Below are 17,726 nucleotides of genomic sequence, written 5' to 3' on the forward strand. Positions count from 1 at the left end.
ACTCTTGACGAGATGAAGACATTCTACCCAAAACATTAGACAAGGAGTGCCGGACATCATCTTTCATGAGCACACAAGTGAGATCATGTGTACGTCAACATGTGTGTGCCAACGTATGTATGTGTATGTAATTTCATGAACCCCAGTCTCAGATCAAAGTTGGTTTGCTTTGTTTTGGTTACAAAACTGATTCCACTTGCTTGGGCAACCCCACGAGGGTCGACCAAGGCGTCTTATGTTACTGCAGTCTGCTAACCCTCAGGATGTGTGTGAGTGTGTTTGCTGTGGATACAGGGTAAATATGTTACTAATGCACTCCCTTTTATACCACATATCCTTAATTTTATGCTAAAAACATGTTTTAAGCAGAAAAAGAGGAATTCTGACCCAAAAATGACTTTTCCTTTAAACGTATTGTATGATAGATGAAATTATTATTCTCATGTCATTTCAGAAGTTTTTTTGCTTTTGAAATAAAACTAATAATTTGTCCACGTTAAGTACTTTGAAAAACTAACCAGACATGTCTAAGCTCAAAGGATTTCACTAAGTATTTAAGTATTTCACTGTCACAAAAAAATTTTCAAATGTCTCAATATATATATATATTTTTTACACATGCAAAACATTACACCGGATGGTGGAAGTCTTGTTTGTTCAGGTTTCTTTTATGAGGGGGTTGCTTTCCCTGTTTCTGACTATGTGCGTATCTGCGTCGTCCAATGCAGCACAAACCCATTTCGTGTCCTCTCTGATGTGGTATAAATAGCCCAAGAGCAACAAGGGATTCACCCTCTATTACAGGCATCTAAATATCAGCAGCTATTAGCCTGTTTGTCTCCCTACGGCTGCTCGCTTCTTCCAAAACAGCATTACTCAGCTGTCTGTCAGACGCCGAAGATACAAACTGATGTATATTTTAAAAAAACAAACTCCCTTTGGGGCATATGATAGAAAAACACTGAGCCTGCTGCGAAAGGAATACTTAAAAATGTTCTTGGTTACACACATTTATGACTGCCGAAATGACTCACTCCTGTTTTTCCTTCCCCTTCCTGCAGTCCCCTACGGTTGCCTAACAACTGCAACCTGAGTTTGGTGTGGAAAAACCTGATTGACCTCAAACCCACCTAACACCTCAGTGATGAACTGCAATGCTGACTCCAAGTCTCTGCACCAACATCAGGGAGCAACTCCACTAACATTCTCGCTGAATGAAAAAATTTTGCATTAAAATTAGAATGAAACACAAGCAAACAAAACATATGGCAAACAATAACGTAAGATGGGGGGGGCTTCAAAGGCCTAGTGTGGGTGGGTAAGTGAGTGCACCCAGTATTGATTAATTGCATAAATTTCTCCTCATAACTTAATCTAACAATTGCGTGCTTGGCAAAAAAAAACCCAAAATCTTTCTATCTCTGAGAACAGAATGTGTGTTCGTGTGTTTACAAAAGTCTCATGAAAACAATGACTCAAAATTAAAAAGGCTTGGCGCTCTTTCCCAGCAGGGTACAACATACGCAACTCTGATGTAACAGCTGACCGCAAAGACCAGAAGAAACTTCTAGGCAGATTTTTGCGTTTTACTCTGCAGGGGACTTCATTAGTTCTGTTTTTCATTTTGATTGTGTTTTTTTTTTTCTTTCTTTATCTATAGTTGCTGATTTTTGAAGTATTAAAGTAACATATTATTACATATCTGTAAATATAAATATAACTTTAACTTACGTTTTCAAGTCAAAACATACTGTCCATCTGGCATATTTAATATTTAACTTTCATTCTTGTTCTCTTGTGTGTGTGTGTGTGTGTTTGTATACTTGGTAAAATGCACTGTCTGGCAGGCCTAAACAGTCAATACATAGACACGATGCCAGACCTGACTAATCAATATGAGAGCGCTCATGAAGAGAATGATAACAATCATTTAAACTGATTGGGTTTATAATCAATGGCTGCACTAAATGTCCTTCATTACAGAACTGCCATTGGCTCTCTGATGGAGTCGCACGATCAACAGTGGAAAGAGCTCCATCTAAAGTTTCTTAGTAAACACAATTAATTTTACTGACTGGGGCATGGACTGTCTATAAAGTCAATAGACCAATAACTCAATTTTCTGAATTTGTTTCTCTGATAGGCTGCAAATCTGGAAAACAAATTCTGTTGCATCGAATTGCATCACTCAATAGATTGTTTTATTATTTTTATGCAGATTTATTCATTCATCTTCTACCGCTTATCCTTTTAATGGGTCATGGGGGGTGCTGGAGCCAATCCCAGCTACATTAGGCGAAGGCAGGGTCACCCTAGACAGGTCGCCATTCCATCACAGGGCCAACACACGGAGAAAGACAGAGACCAACAACCACTTACAATCACATTCAGACCTACAGACAACCAGTTAACCCAAACTTTGGACGGTAGGGGGAAACTGGAGCATCCGGAGGAAACTCACGCAGACATGGGGAGAACATGTAAACTCTGCTCAGAAAGGCCCCAGGCCAGGAACTGAACCCACGACCTTCTTGCTAAACACTATGCCACTTTGCATAATTAAATGTTTAAAAGGAGAAAATCCCACAATTTGTCACCTTCTAGGGCACCTAAAAATAAACCAACCTACTGCAGCCACAAATGACTGAAATATCTCCTGTTTTATAAAAAAACATCTGAACTTTTATGAAAATAAATAAATAATGCTGACCAACTTTTGTCTCTTCCTGAAACATGAATGATCAGTATGCGTAGATGTGTGCAGCTTTATGAGATCTGTGATGTAGGTTGAACAGGTTCCTAAGAAGCAAATCGCATTACATGAAAAGAAGTTGTTACCTCCATTCCCTCCTCGTGGATATATATGTTATTTTCAAACAGCAAGGTGAGAAGAACTAGAATATTTAAGGTGTATTAAAATGCTTTCACTGCTGCAGTAAGATGGTGAATAGTTGCACATGACAAAGGAGATTTCATGGCACAAGCTTCTGTTATATTAACACCTTGTTACATAAGCATCTTTTATGTCGGGAGGCTACATAAACAATTCTTCCTCCTGTGTGTATGTGTGTGCGTGTGTGTGTGTGTGTGTGTGTGTGTGTTTGTGTTGCGTAGCAGCCAACAGTTCCTGTCACATGTGGAGTTTATGTGTTTACATCTCACCTCACCTTTTTCCCCACACTCCATTTTCTTTCTTTCATCGCTCCACTTTTTTCTTTTTCCTCCCAATTTCATCTCCTCTGTCATCCGTTTTTATTTCCGTTTCTTTCATTTCCATCTCATTATCGTTTTTCCCCATATATTTAATTTTTAACTCTCCCTCTCTCCCACCCTCGTTTGTTTCATGTCTGAATGGTTGCTTTTCCTTTTTTCTATTTTTCGCCTAATTCAACTTCACTCAAACAGAAAATCACAACTCGACCACACACGATTTGTCATTCCAAAGGCAGCATTTCTGTCCCGGTTTTCCTCACACTGCCCTTCAGCCAAGACAGAGCTGGCACAAAGGGAGAGGAAAACTAATCAACACACACACTCACATACACACACACATCATTGCAGGGATAACTTAAATTGCTGAGTGGAATAGAACAGAACACTATAGAAGGGCAGTCAGACCAACCTGTTTGACTCTGTCTGGGTTGACAGTGGTCTGTGGCTGCAAGATGCTGACTGGCTCTGTCTTCTGGGTGCTCTGAGGCATCTCCCTCACCTTCTCGGCAATGAAGTCATGGACGCCATTCAGGGCCTCCACTGTCCCCTGGATCAGACACACCCGCTCTGTCGTGCCTGGACATGTACATACATAAAAAAGACAGGTTAGGCGGAGGTTAAACTGACGGCAATCAAGACTAAGAGGGACTGGATGGTTTAATTCAGGTTTTCTTCTGAGCATGTTCAAAAGGCCAGTGGAGCTGTTGCTGTGCAAAATAGTCTCTCCCACTTCTGAAACTTTCTGTTTTCATTATTTTATTTTATTTTTTTGGATGAATGAAAATTAATCAAACTTCTATGCTGCTCCGAACAACTGTGAGATAAGGAAAGATAGACTTGATCCACTGGGAAAGCAGCCTATTTCTGCTACCTCAGCATCAGTAATATTCAGCCATTATCCACGCCACTTATAGTATCTGTGGACAATCAGCTGGCATTGGGTATGAAAGGCTATCTAACCACTGATGCTCAGATCCGCACCTAAGGACGTCTTTAAAACACCAGTTAACCTAATGTGGATTTCTCTGGATTTGGGGAGGAAGCAGTGGGAACCCTAGAGGCAGATGGAGAACATGCAAATTCCAGACAGATGAGGGTTTGAAGCCTGGAGGAGACAGTACTAACCACCATGCAATGAACACACAGTAAGAGCAAAAAACAAAACAAAACATAGAGATAGCAAAAAGCGAACCAGAAAGCACAGATCACAGAAAAGTATCACATTATGTGTGATACCATATATTTATTGCAAAAAACTGATTGGAAGCTTGTAATTAAGCATTAGATTAGATTGTGTTTGGATTTCATTTAACCCAAATTGCCTTCTGACAGATAAAGCAGGAGAAATTTGGGCCAAATTGTCTGATATGTAAATGCAGTTGAGAAAAAAAATATAATGACTTTGAATATTCACATTTTCACTACATCTCCTCAGTTAATATCTATAGCCATCAATCTTCCCGTCAAATGAATTGCTTTAGTCGGGGCTGAAGGAACAGTATGCAGTATGTTAAAGATTTCTATTAGCTCCAAACAACCTGGCTGAAGCCATTTATACAAATCAGGAAACTGTGGATGTGCAGAACACATCTTTTCCACTAATGCAGCAGAAAAACAGGGAGAAAGATCAAATGCCGCAGGATAATAATAAAAAAAAAAAAAATACAAAACTTAATGCTTGAATTTGCTAGTTTGTATGTGAGTCAGCGGATATGCCTGTACACTGTACATTACACCTCACGCACTTCCCGTGCATTCGTCCAGGAATGTGCCACCAAACACAGAATTTACAAGGTCGGAAAATGAGTGACTGAACTGACTGAAGAGAAAATCGGCGTAGTCTGCTGCAGCACAGCAATCCAGCTGTGGTGCTCTGTGTTTTGTCTCTGTGCTGAGGCATATCTGCCATGAAACACTGAAAGCAATTTCTTGGCTTCAATCTACAGTGTAGGAGCAGTGTAGGAAAATAACTTTATGATCCAAACACTAACTGCAAGTTTCACAATTTACTGAAAAGACAAAAAAAAGTGAAATCATTGTACATGTGATCATGAAAACCCATGTGTCAGGTTTGCGCTCCTTTGCTACAGAGCATTACAAAAAGCTATACATACTGTTAGTTTCACAAAGCCTCGATATTTTTTATGTGCCTTGTCCAATGCTTCCAGTTCACAAGTGGTTTCTATTAACTTTCCAATGAGAGGAAATTAAATGAAAGCTGTTCACTTGTAATCCATCTGCATCAAAACCCTTTGGTTGGTTAAAATTGCATCATTATAGTCACTGCCCACTTAGATAGTTTAAATGCAGATTGAATTTAAAAATACGATCTGTGTTACCTAATGAGAAGAAGTAAGCAGAAAAACATGTCAGTGATGCTTACACAGGTTTTCCTCCTTTATATGATTGGAATAAATCAAAGCTGTAGAAACATCACAGTCAGCCTGTCTGAAAATATATGACTTTTAGTAAAAAGGCCAAAAGCTGGAAAACACAACAAGTTATGTGTGTAATGGACTGAAATCAGCACCTTAACGTCAGCCTGTGTTTTTTAATGAAAAACTCTACTTTATGACTTTTACTTATACTGCAGTACATCCATGATCCCTGGGTACTATGAGACAGAGAAACAGGCAGTAAAGCAGGCAGAGAGGCAGACATGAGATAGACATGCAGACAGACAGACTGACAGACTGAGGGTGTAATAATGGCGAATCTAGGCCAATGCAAAGCCTCTCATGTATCTCAACAACACACTGAAAGTAAATCTCCCACCGGCTCAACTCTCTGCCTCTCACTCTCTCTCAACCTTTTAGCCTTTATTGTCTCTTTCTCTCTTCCCTGCTTCCTTCCTTCCATTTAATTTCCCATCCCTCCTGATCCTTTCCTCTCTCCCCTCTCCCTCTTTCCCTCCCTTGCCTCCAGTATTTGGCGGGATCGGCTCTTATCTCGGCAAAGCAGCATGCCAGTTAACGCTTCCCGTCCCCTCCCTCTCCCTGCATTGTTGGACTGGCTCAGTATGGCCCAGCTTGGCCTTCTGTGTCTGTGGGTGGGGGCCTACACCATAATACACCATGATACATAATGGAGTAAAGGCTGAGAGCAAAATTAAAAACATTGTTTTAATTCCGCCTCGAATTTAATTTAATTCCAATTTAGTTAACACAATTCAGAAGCAGCAATGGGCGGAAACTGAAGAGGTGTTTATGAGACTATGAAAAACATAGCAAGAGAAAAGATGCAATCAAAGTGATTGAATACATATACAAATTATTCAGTTTTGTTTTAGTAGATAGCGAATTTAGCAGTACATTATCTGCTTTGAATATCTAAAATGTGGATTTGAGGATTTCAGGCGCAGAATGGTGCAGCGTGGTGGAGTGGTGAAACAAGAGAAGCTAAAAATAAACCAGACCGCACATTCAGGTGTTTGCAGCTTTTGGCTGCCTGGCCATGCTCGTCCTTTGTGTTGCCTTTTTGTAGTAAGACAGCGGTATTCCCATTTTTATGGTGTGTGACGGCAGGGCTGTTGACAGCAACTGAATACTTAAGTCTGGACAAACCAAATGTGGTGACCAGCTCACGAATCGCTCAAACTAGATGTGTGAACCAAGCTTCAGGTATAGCCTCACATCAACAGCCTGTGGTAAACATTCAAGCATCATTCTTCATTAATTCACTTTTAATGAGTAGAGTGACGTGTCTGGTGGTGTGTGTGTGTGTTGATACTGAGGAAACTGGGCCTTGCCTCCCCTTGACAGCTGGTGCCCTCTGGGTAATCTGGACTCATCCAATCAGAAGCAAGGATTAACAGGCCATTATCTTGGCATGAGTATGAATGTGTGTGTGTGTGTGTGTGTGTTTATCTGCATGTGTAGCTTGTGATTCTTGTGCTTGCATGGAGTGGTGATCCTCCTGACTGCAGTACAGCTGTGCCACAGAGCTGCATAACAAAAACATTGGCCTATCGATTTATTGATCAATCAATCATTTATCACGTTAAATGATTATGGCCATCTTGAAATGGGACATGTTCTGGATTATTCTCAATTAACCAGTGTTTTCATGTTCATGTCTCAGTGCCCTACTGACTCACAATAAGAGACACACGAACACAAAACCAGCAAATTAACACCTTCCCCCAGTGAGCAAGAGCTCTGCTTTTCCTTTCTACTGGTTTTTGTCTGTATGTGTTTGTTTTTTTGCGTAACTTGTAATCTTTTCAAATAAAACTCATCATATGACATTTAAACAGTTTGAAGTTGATACTGTCCAGCTGCAGATGCGATACATTCTCAGTGTTGTTCATGCTCTTGTGTTTAAATACCAAGTTTATGAGACACAGGCCATGTACAGTAGATCATAACAAGAAGAATAACAGATAATACATATTTAAGGACCCTATTCATAATGTGCATGGACACAGTCTGCACAGTACTTAAAACATTAAATGCTTGCGTGTTGCACTTCAGCATTGTATTTATTTATTTTGTGTTTTATATCTGAAGTGCTTTCAGGTGAAGCTGCCAGAGCTGGTAGTCCTGTTTGGTCAAGTAAATGTGTTCTGTCAACGGGTATCTCAGCAAACCACCAACCAAACTTGTCCCAGCTGAACCACAACTACCAACATGTGCATTTCCCATCGACATGTCAAAGGGACTTCAACATAGGGGTTCATTACAGCATTTGGGAGAACTGGAGATCCGCTGAAAGACTAAATAACAGAGGCAAGAAAAAGTGAAACAAGATTATGAAACAATCACAACACATCAAGCAGAGTTATATTTTATATAATACAGAAAACTGAGCTCAAAGGTCTGACAGTTTCAGGTCAGAAGGTTGTTAAGTTTTTGATGAAACACCTGCAGCAGTGCCAGCAAGAACCAATAATTATTGTACATTTACCGTAGCTCTTATTTCTATCAAAGGATGATGATGTTTGAAAATAAAAGGCCTTGAAGAGTCTGAAATTCGAACTCGACGTGATTTCCAATTACCACAGTGACCGAGTGATTAAACACCACTTTGTTCAACACCAGAACACTCATAATCACCACGATCACCACCACGATCCGAGCTTTGGACCCTGGCAGTTGTTTTTATTATAGTCTAGCTTGCATGACTCACTCCTTCCTCCTCCTCCTCCTCCTCCTCCTCTCCCTGATGAGCAGAGAGGCACCGGAGACAGCAGACAGAAAGCACAGTGAGCAGCTTCTGCCCTGACTTCTGACTCACAGTAACTTATACAGAAACATATGCATGCTGAGTGTGAGGTACACTGGTGCTGCTGCAGAAACTGCCGGATGAACGACAGACATGTTCCTCCGAAACCCAGATGCGAGCACGTTTGGAATGGCGAGAGAGAGAAGACATGATATAACCACATTTAGTACGGGGAGTGGTGTATCGGTGCAACCTCGCAGTGACCACAGTAGTTTTGCATGAAAGATAACACGGTGTCTCACAGCCCGTCAATTGCGGCAGAGCGATCAATCTACAGCCAGCAGGCATGATTCATTCCCTCCAGCCTACACCAGCCAAGGGTGGAGAGAGTTGGCTCCTCTGGGCTACTGTAGCTGACAATAAATGCACATTACAAAACTCGATTATGTTCCACTAGTTTCTCATATTTTTCAGGTCAAGCGATAGCCAGGGTTTAGATTTTATGCTGCACGCAAAGTTCAGTTTCCTTAGCAGTTCGCTCAGCAGAACATTTTTGAAGTCAATGAAAATAAACCCTAAATGATCCATCCATGAATGCAAACAGCTTTATCATTCAGGAAAAGTTTGAGGCTATTATATTGCATTATGGGATACATACAGACAGTATTTTTGGACCTTGAGCTACATTTACAATGCTATCATATTTGACAGGTTATGCATGTTTTATATACAAATAGGGAAATGAGAATTTTTTTTTCCAGTTCACTAGCGATGAAGCCATGAATGAAATGAAATTTTCACCTGACTTTGGTATTTAATCAAGAAGTTATCACATTTAGATGGTCGTCTCTGGGTTATTAATAACGTGGAATGAAAATAGGTAAAAACTGTTGAAAATACTGAAACATATTTAATACTTCATGGAGAAATCTTTGATTGGAATGGCAGTTCCACAAGGCTTCCTCTTCATTACACTTTATAATGAAATATTAATTTAATGATGTTTCAGGCTTTGAATTAATTATATGTGTTGGTTTCTTGAGCTAATGTCAAAGTCTTTCGTATAAATGGAATCATTGAAAATAATGTTGACAAGGTAAACATAGTCAACATTCTGCCACTCTGTATGCTTTTTAAAGAGTCATACTGTATTTATGCAAGTGTTCTGCAAGTTATTTTACATCTGATCCAAATGTCAGTGCAAGATTGAAGAACGCTTCAACTTTTGCAACAAGTAAAGCATGTGTATATTAGCACTGTATGAGTGGGAGAATGTCCTGCTCCCATGATTCCAATGAAAAATTGTAAATTTAAGGTGAATAGACTGCTGTTACAAATTGGAACTGAGGTATTTAGAGTATTTGATGTTGATAAATGTACAGACCACAGTATACAAGATTTTCTCCCACTAGTCAACCAACTATTTTTGGTTTACTAACTTTATTTTTCAGCTCATACAACCACTAAATCGTTTCCTCCACAGTTTGACAGAAGAGTGCCAGCCAAATATATGCAAAAAGCTGTCAGATATGTCTGGGAAATTCCTGCAAAATGACCCAATTGTTAAAAAGAAATGCACAGATTTTCCCCAGAGCCTGTAAAACCCCCTTGAGTTCCCTGACTGAGTTTCACCAACTTTTTAATATTTGAGAAATATCAGCAGAGAACAACATGGAAGAAGAGGAGACAAGATGTGACAGATTTGCCAGAGGTCTTGTGTTCACAGGTACATGATGTTCATCTCCCCGCTATGCTGAGATGTACAGCTTTTTCACTTCCAACACCACTCTGAGAGAAAAAACACATCAGCAAGCGAGAGGTAGACAACTGATACAGAGACACAGAGGTTCACACGACTCCTGTCGCATCCAAACAGCATCAAGAAAGACGAAGTGGGAGGGAAAGACGGAACAGTGGACAGAAACTCAGCGAGGGAAAGGCAGATCGGCACAGAGTCACGATAGTCATGACAAAGCCGAGTGACACCAGAGAAAGAGAGAGACAGAGATGGGCAGGGAGACAGACACACTGGGATGCAGAGAGAGAAACCTTGGCGCAACCTGTCACAACAAAGTAACGTCAGGACAACAGACGAAACAACAGAGACACAGCAACATGTAGGCACAAAGACAAAGGAAGACACATTCAAGTAATGAAGGGCATGAAAGACACAAATCAAGACGTCTCAGCCTGCAGCATTTGCAGTTGAAGGCTTTTACCATATGTATGTTTCAAAATAAAAAGGTTTGGGGTTTCAGGAAAATCTAACTCAACAACATGTTAGTCTAAGAAAAAAAAAAGGAGTTAAATGCTTAGATCATAAATCATATTGGCATGTTGCTGCTGTATACACACAAAAATGTTTCACAAGCAAATTAAATAATGATTATCATATTTTATATCTATCATAATCATGTGCTCCTTTATTTAACTGTCTGGTGTTTTTCCTGACTTTCTCTGTACCAATTTATCCTGTTTATGCGTACGTCTGTCCACAGTCACGTCATGAGCTGAAAATGAGAGCGAGACTACTGTGAAAATAGACAGACGCGCAACTGAAAGACTGAACGTGAGCATAAAAAGACTAACAGAAATATGTGGGAATACAGAAACCGGTGTTGAAGAAAAGAATCCAGAGAGCGGAAGATAAACTGTGGCATCATTTAAATGAGTAAATACAGTGAAGCTCTCAGGTTAAAACAACTTCCAAGGCTTTATTTGTAGCTGACTGGAAGCAGAAGGCAACTGGGCGTCTGGCGCAATGTAAGCTCATTAAACCGATCACACCAGGCTGCAGATAAGCGCAGGTTAACTGGCTACCTTTGATCCGATCTGTTGGATTAGCTGGCTGTTAAGAGCTACAGCTCAACACCTCGATGTTCTGAAGAGTTAAGAACTTTAGAAAATGTCCAGTCTTACAGGACTACAAGACGCAGGAAGTCATATCTGAACCACAATGAGTTCTTCTCACCCTCCCACCAAAATGACCGTTTGTCATTATTGCGTATTTTACACAGCAATGGCAAAATGTTAGGTATCTTGTATTTAATTTATTACATGGATACTTTTCTTTTGCTGCAAAACAGAACTTCCCCATTGTGTTATTGTGTGGCACAGAGGTCTGCAGAGGATGTCGCCTCCTCTGTGGCGTTTTGTGTAATTACTCCAATGTCAAATAAAAGTTCTCATCATTTATTGATGCTGAAGTGCTAAATGTGGTACTTGGCAGTCCACAAATGATGACAGAGTATCACATGTAAGAGAGCCTTTTTCTGAAAGAGGGGAGAGACGCAGAGCGCACTGGGCACAGAGAGACAGGAAGACAGACAGACAGACAGGTAGATAGACAGATAGATTAATAGCTGTTGCACAACTGCTGTCACTGCTGCAAAGTTTTGGTCTGCAACACTAAACCACCAAATGAGGCGGTCAGTCCTCACCCCTGGACTGATCCTGCTTGGTTACCAAAGCAAATGACAGTCTCTACCCCTCCAGAGACACACACACACACGCGCTCACACAATTGTGAATATGCACCAAGCGCACACTCTTTCATGCAGCTGGGCAGCTGTTGGTGATGTCATGAGTTGTTTTTCCAACGGGAAAGACAGTCTGTGAGATTTAAGAGAGCGAGAGGCTGCATGATTGCATGTGCTGATGTAATCAGCATCAGTAAGGAAACTTGGAGCTGTTCTCTGCTTCAGCCAACCAAGACTTTATTACAGTGAGAACAGGATAGAAAAATGGAGGGATGCAGGAATAATGGAGGGAAGACAGGAAGGAAGGAAGGAAGGAAGGAGAAAGAAGGGATAATCGATTAATTAGAGACAGTGAAGTAAAATTAAAAGAGTAAGTGAACTGAGAACCAAAGCCAGAAATGGAATGAAAACAGGGAGGACAGAAAAGAAGTAAACAAAAAGAGGAAAAGAAAGAAAAAGAGAAATCAGAGCTTAATCCAACACTGCAGCATATGGGGATGAAATGTGATGGTTGCTTTGTAATGGCTTGGCACCGATTCCACGTTGTCTCCCATGAGTACCCACAGGGCTGTGAGTGACACACCCCCACCGACCTCCTCATCATTTGCACCCGACAAAACCACGGCCACTTAGGAAAAGAAGCATTAAATCCTGGAGTTACTGGTCGGTAGGCTCGTGTGTTGCTTTTAATGGGTCTTACTGACTTTGGCTGACTTTAAAGAAGTCAGGAAACACAAAAGTGTCGCCCAGGTAGCCTGGTGTCTCAGAGTGAGGTGTGAACACTGAACATAAAAGGCTCTGCACACTTCCTGATTATTGTTTCTGCTGGAGCCATGTGGAACATGTAGATAAAAAGTGGAAGGTGAAAAACGTTGCTGTTTGGCCACCACAGGATTAAGAACCACCCCAAAGAAAAAGTGCTACAAAGTATTTTTTTCCTAGTACCACAATTAATCTGCATTTTTTTTGTTGCAAAAAACCAAGACAACATAAAATATAAAATTTGTACAAAGTACTTTATGTGACTTTATTATTATTATTATTTAAATTGTAGTAAAACAGATGGTGAGACCTATCTTTATTCTTAATGTTGGTACACTATCTCTCATTCCCTTCCCACTCTTCTTCTACTGATACGTCCCTTTTGCTCCCCTCTCCTCTTGTTGTTTTTAAATTTTTTTTTTTTTTTTCTGCACGAGGAACAGTAAAAACATGGTTTCCTGTCAGCTACCCTCCCTCCCCCCTCCCTCAGTGTTTCTGCTTACACACTCTCCCCCCGTCTCCTTCCTCTCCTCCCCCTCCTCTCCCTCCGACCCTCACTGTCCTCCTTTATCTGTCCCAAGGTCCGGCAGTGACGGAGCACTCAGTCAGAAGAATAAAGGCAGTTCTCTCTAAAGAAAAACAAAAGAAGGTGGAAGAAAAGGCAGGAATTCCTCAGCTCTGATGTAACGCTTTTCACTTGGAGAGGCCTGCTGCTCTCCGTCCAGTCTCCACCTCCATGTCCTTCACTCCACCGACCCACAAAGTCCCTCGTCTGCATATCTGTGCACTTCGTATAAAAAAAAAACAAAACACGTTTACACGTTGATGCAGTTTTTTCTGCATCAGAAAAAAAAAAGGAAGATTGCGAAAGAGTAAACACGTGAAGCTTTCATTACATGCTAAATAGCCCTAATGTTTTTGGTTTTAAAGTCAGGCCATGGAACAGGAGCAGCTCCACTCAGGCTTCTGAGAGGATCTTTTTCTTTACAGGAAACTGGAGAGGAAGTGCTGACAGTTTTCAGCTTGATAAATCTTTTTGTTTGACTGATGACTGTCTACTTTTTAGCAAAACTTGGACTGCAACATACTTCACGTTACACCGTTTTTCAAGCTTTTTTGAGACTGCAAACTTTGGTGCATTAGCTAAAAAGTGTGAAATCTATTAAGACTGTATACTATCCTTCCTTCCTCCATTATCCCCATTCTCTTTGCTCTCTCTTTACACCAATGTGAACAGTTAATAAAAGAGACTTTTTCTCACCGTATCTCTGCTTGATCCACCCTCTGTTCATCTCTCCTCCTCCCTGGTTCCCATCATCCTCCCCCACCTCACCTCACCTCACCCCAACCCTTCTGTGTTTTCTGGTCTTTCTTAGTTTGGCAGCAGGATTGGTGTTGCCCAAGTGACCCTGACCCATGCCGAGTAAACAGCTGAAATGATTGCCATGACTACCTCTCCTCTCTTCGCCTCTCCTTCTCCCTCTTCTTTCCACCTCCCCTCCTCCTTTCTCTCCACATCCCTCTGTACCTGCTGCCACATTCATCTAATAGCTGCCAGGCTAACCTTAGCAACAAGAAAAAGTGGAAAACAAAGAGGGGGGAAAAAAACAAACAAACATAACACTAAAAGTGCTCGCAAACAATTTGAACATTTCAGACAATTAAAGAGAAAAAGCTGTTGCAGGAGAAAAAAAAGTTTAAAAAAAAAAAAAAAAAAGTTGGACAACATTGCCAGAAACTCTCCCCCACACTGGATGAATGTTTTAAATTTACAGTCAATGGATTTTTCTGACAATATTCCTACTGGAAAAGGTTTCTTTTGTAAAGTATGAGCCCTCACCCCAAAGACACCTCCTGGTTCAGGAAATCAACCTCTGTGTAAAGGGGTACCTTACAAGACTTTGTGTCTAATTAGATCTAAATTCCTCAGACCAAGTCTCAAACTTTAAATTTAATTACCCCAAATGAAAGGTGAGCCACCGTCCCCACAACACAAGCAGGACACACAAAACGCACATTGGAGTCACAGGCACGGGCCAACATTATTTACACAGGAAGTGATGACAGAGACGAGAACACACAGCTGTAGTAATGGCTTCCACCACACACATACACACAAAAAACAGACATACTCTTGTGTCATATCTTTAAGTGCCAGCATCGCAGGAGCTCCTCTGCACACAGCAACACACAATCGCACTCTTCTGGAAAGAATGCAGACACAAACACAGACCCACACACATTCAACTCTCTAGAAAGTCACACATCTCACTATTTAACCACAGACAACTATATATACACACCTCATCACCCTCATACTCATCTGTCTTCTGCAAACACACACTTCTCATTTGTGTCCTCAGAGGGCCTGCGTGGTAACTGGACCTCGTGTGAATTCTTGGTCGACCTAAACAACTTCACTCTACTGATTTTACTCACACTATGCACACACAACCACATACACACACTAAATGACAGTTGTTGAATAATGAGGAGTGAAAAGGTTTCTGGTTTTCCTCTGACTCCAGTCCGACCTCTCTTTTATTCCCTCCATGTCTTTTGGAACTTCTGCCCTTTTGCCAGGGTCAAATCAGCAACCAGGAGTTGTGATCAGTGAATTCATGCCTGTTTTCCTGCTGTATATTGTTCCCTCAAAGTCAAGAGTTATTTAAAAGGTCCTGCTCAAAGGCATACTGGCAAGTCAGAGGATTTGCCTGAGTGTGAGAGGAGGACAGCTGTGTTTGGATTGGCGGGACAAGGCCACTGCTCACCAGATAACACAGTCCATCTCTAATACTCTCTGTCTTCAACTAGTTGTGTCATCTCCCCCAGTCGTATCTGGTGTCCCGCAACTGCCTTGATGGAGCCACACCTGTCTTTCTGCCCAACATACTTACATACACAAAAGCACTCACACGTGCCTCCCTCTGCTATTTCTCATGACAGCGTCCTGAAGTCTCACAGTTATCAAAACATGCTTTGAACATGTGTATCTGTTATTTCTGGGCTTCAGGTTAATTTTTGTATTATTTTCTGTTATTAGTTTGAACATGTCGGTCTATCTTTGGCCTGTGTGGGTGATGTGGACAGTGTCAGCTGGCCTAAGCCTCCTCATCCCCACCCTGTTATAGCTTCAAATCCCCCCAAATCCATCTCTGTTCTCCATGTGACTACAACTGCCCCTTTCCCCCGTCAGCTGCCCCAACACTGCTGTCAGCCTCTCTCTTTCCCTGTCGTGTATGCGCACACACACACACACACACACACACACACACACACACACACACTTTTTTTTTTCATTCATCATGTCTCTGTTCCTCTGAGACAAATCTCTGTCCTTCTCTCTTTCTCAGTAAGAAGATCACTTACAGTCTCACATGCAGACTATTTCTGGATATACTTTTCGAATACCATTTGTCCTTTTCCAATACCTGAACTTGAGAATAAGCCCATACTGAAAAGCCATATCAAAAGCCTGCATCAAAAAAGTAATCAATTGATCATGTTAAACCGTTTTGCATGAACAAGTATGTGAAGGCAAGAAAGTATATATACAAGGATAGAGAAAGTATTCAGACCCCCTTGAATTCCTAAAATCATTTAAGCTGATTTTCTTCTTCATTAATGTGCCCACAGCACCCCATTTTGACAGAAAAACACAAAACTTTTGACATTTTTGTAAATGTATTAAAGCGCATTCAGACACTTTGCTGTGATATATATATATATATAATTCTGAGCTGCTGTCCATTTCTTCTCATCATCCTTCAGATGGTTCTACACCTTCTTTAGAGTCCAGCTACACCATATTTGCTCACCTGCCATATGAATTTAAGTGACATCCCATTCTTAATCCGTACGGTTTAATATGACGCCGGTCCACCCTTTGCAGCTATAACAGCTTCAACTCTTCTGGGAAGGCTTTCCACAGGGTTTAGGAGTGTGTTTATGGGAATTTTTGACTATTCTTCCAGAAGCGTATTTATGAGGTCACACACTGATGTTGGACGAGACGGCCTGGCTCTCAGTCTCTAATTTATCCCAAAGTTGTTCTATTGGGTTGAGGTCAGGACACTGTGCAGGCCACACCAAACTCTCTCATCTATGTCTTTATGGACCTTGATTTGTGCACTGGTGCACAGTCATGTAAGAACAGGAAGGGGTCATCCCCAAACTGTTGCCACAAAGTTGGGAGCATGGCATTGTCCACAATCTCTTCGTATGCCACCATACCTTATGGCATATTATTGTCATATACCATATAATGTAAGATGTACGTAAGAGATTTTGGATAATTGCATGCGCCCAACTTTGTGGGAACAGTTTGGGGATTGCCCCCGTCATGTTTTAACCTCACAGAACTGGAGAGGATCTGCATCCCCAAATCCAGGTGTGAAAAACTTGTTGCATCATTCCCAAGAAGACTCACAGCTGTATTAGCTAAAAAGCATGCTTCTACATAATACTGATCAAAGTGTCTGAATACTTATGGCCATGTGATATTGCAGTTGTTCTTAATAAATTAGCAAAAATGTCTATATTTCTGTGGTTTTCTGTCAAAATGGGTTGCTGTGTGTACGTCTTCCATCTCCATCTTCTACCGCTTTTCCGCTTACAGGTCGTGGTGGGTGCCAGTCCCACCTCACTTTGGATGAGGGTCGCCGGTCCATCACAGGGCCAACACACAGAGACAAACTGCGAGTGCATTAATGAGGAAAAAACTTAAATGACTTAAAGAAATGGTTACAATGTAACAGAATTAAACATTAAAGGGGATCTGAATACTTTCCGTACCTACTGCATATATTTTTAAATTTTATTTGACTGTCATCTAGGAATAAATTCCTAAACTAGTTGTCCTAACACTGGCCCCACCCCTTGAAATGAAGCATTGCCGAGATGACATGTTGCTATTTTACCACTGAGACTTCCCATGGAAATGTTGCCAAATTTTTGACATTTTGCCAGCGGCTAATGTTGCACAATTAACAGCTAATCAATTCTTCTTTGTCGCTTGAAACAGTAGTAGCCAGTGGCTTCCTCTGTAAGCTTCCCTGGAAAACTGTGTGTTTTTTCCTGAGGTGGAAAGCTCGATGCAAAGGCTCGTCC

General features: G+C 41.1%; 1 protein-coding gene across 3 annotated transcripts in view; it reads right to left on the reverse strand.

Moving 5' to 3' along the window:
• nova2 (NOVA alternative splicing regulator 2) overlaps positions 1–17,726 on the reverse strand; it is a 63,903-nt gene that overhangs the window by 13,082 nt on the left and 33,095 nt on the right. For all 3 annotated transcript variants that reach the window (XM_029518235.1, XM_029518236.1, XM_029518234.1), the window contains one exon: positions 3,623–3,789. In XM_029518235.1, coding sequence (XP_029374095.1) covers positions 3,623–3,789 — 167 coding nt within the window. The remainder of the gene's footprint in view (positions 1–3,622; positions 3,790–17,726) is intronic.

Source organism: Echeneis naucrates, chromosome 13, assembly GCF_900963305.1.
Source record: "Echeneis naucrates chromosome 13, fEcheNa1.1, whole genome shotgun sequence".
Lineage (NCBI taxonomy): Eukaryota > Metazoa > Chordata > Actinopteri > Carangiformes > Echeneidae > Echeneis > Echeneis naucrates.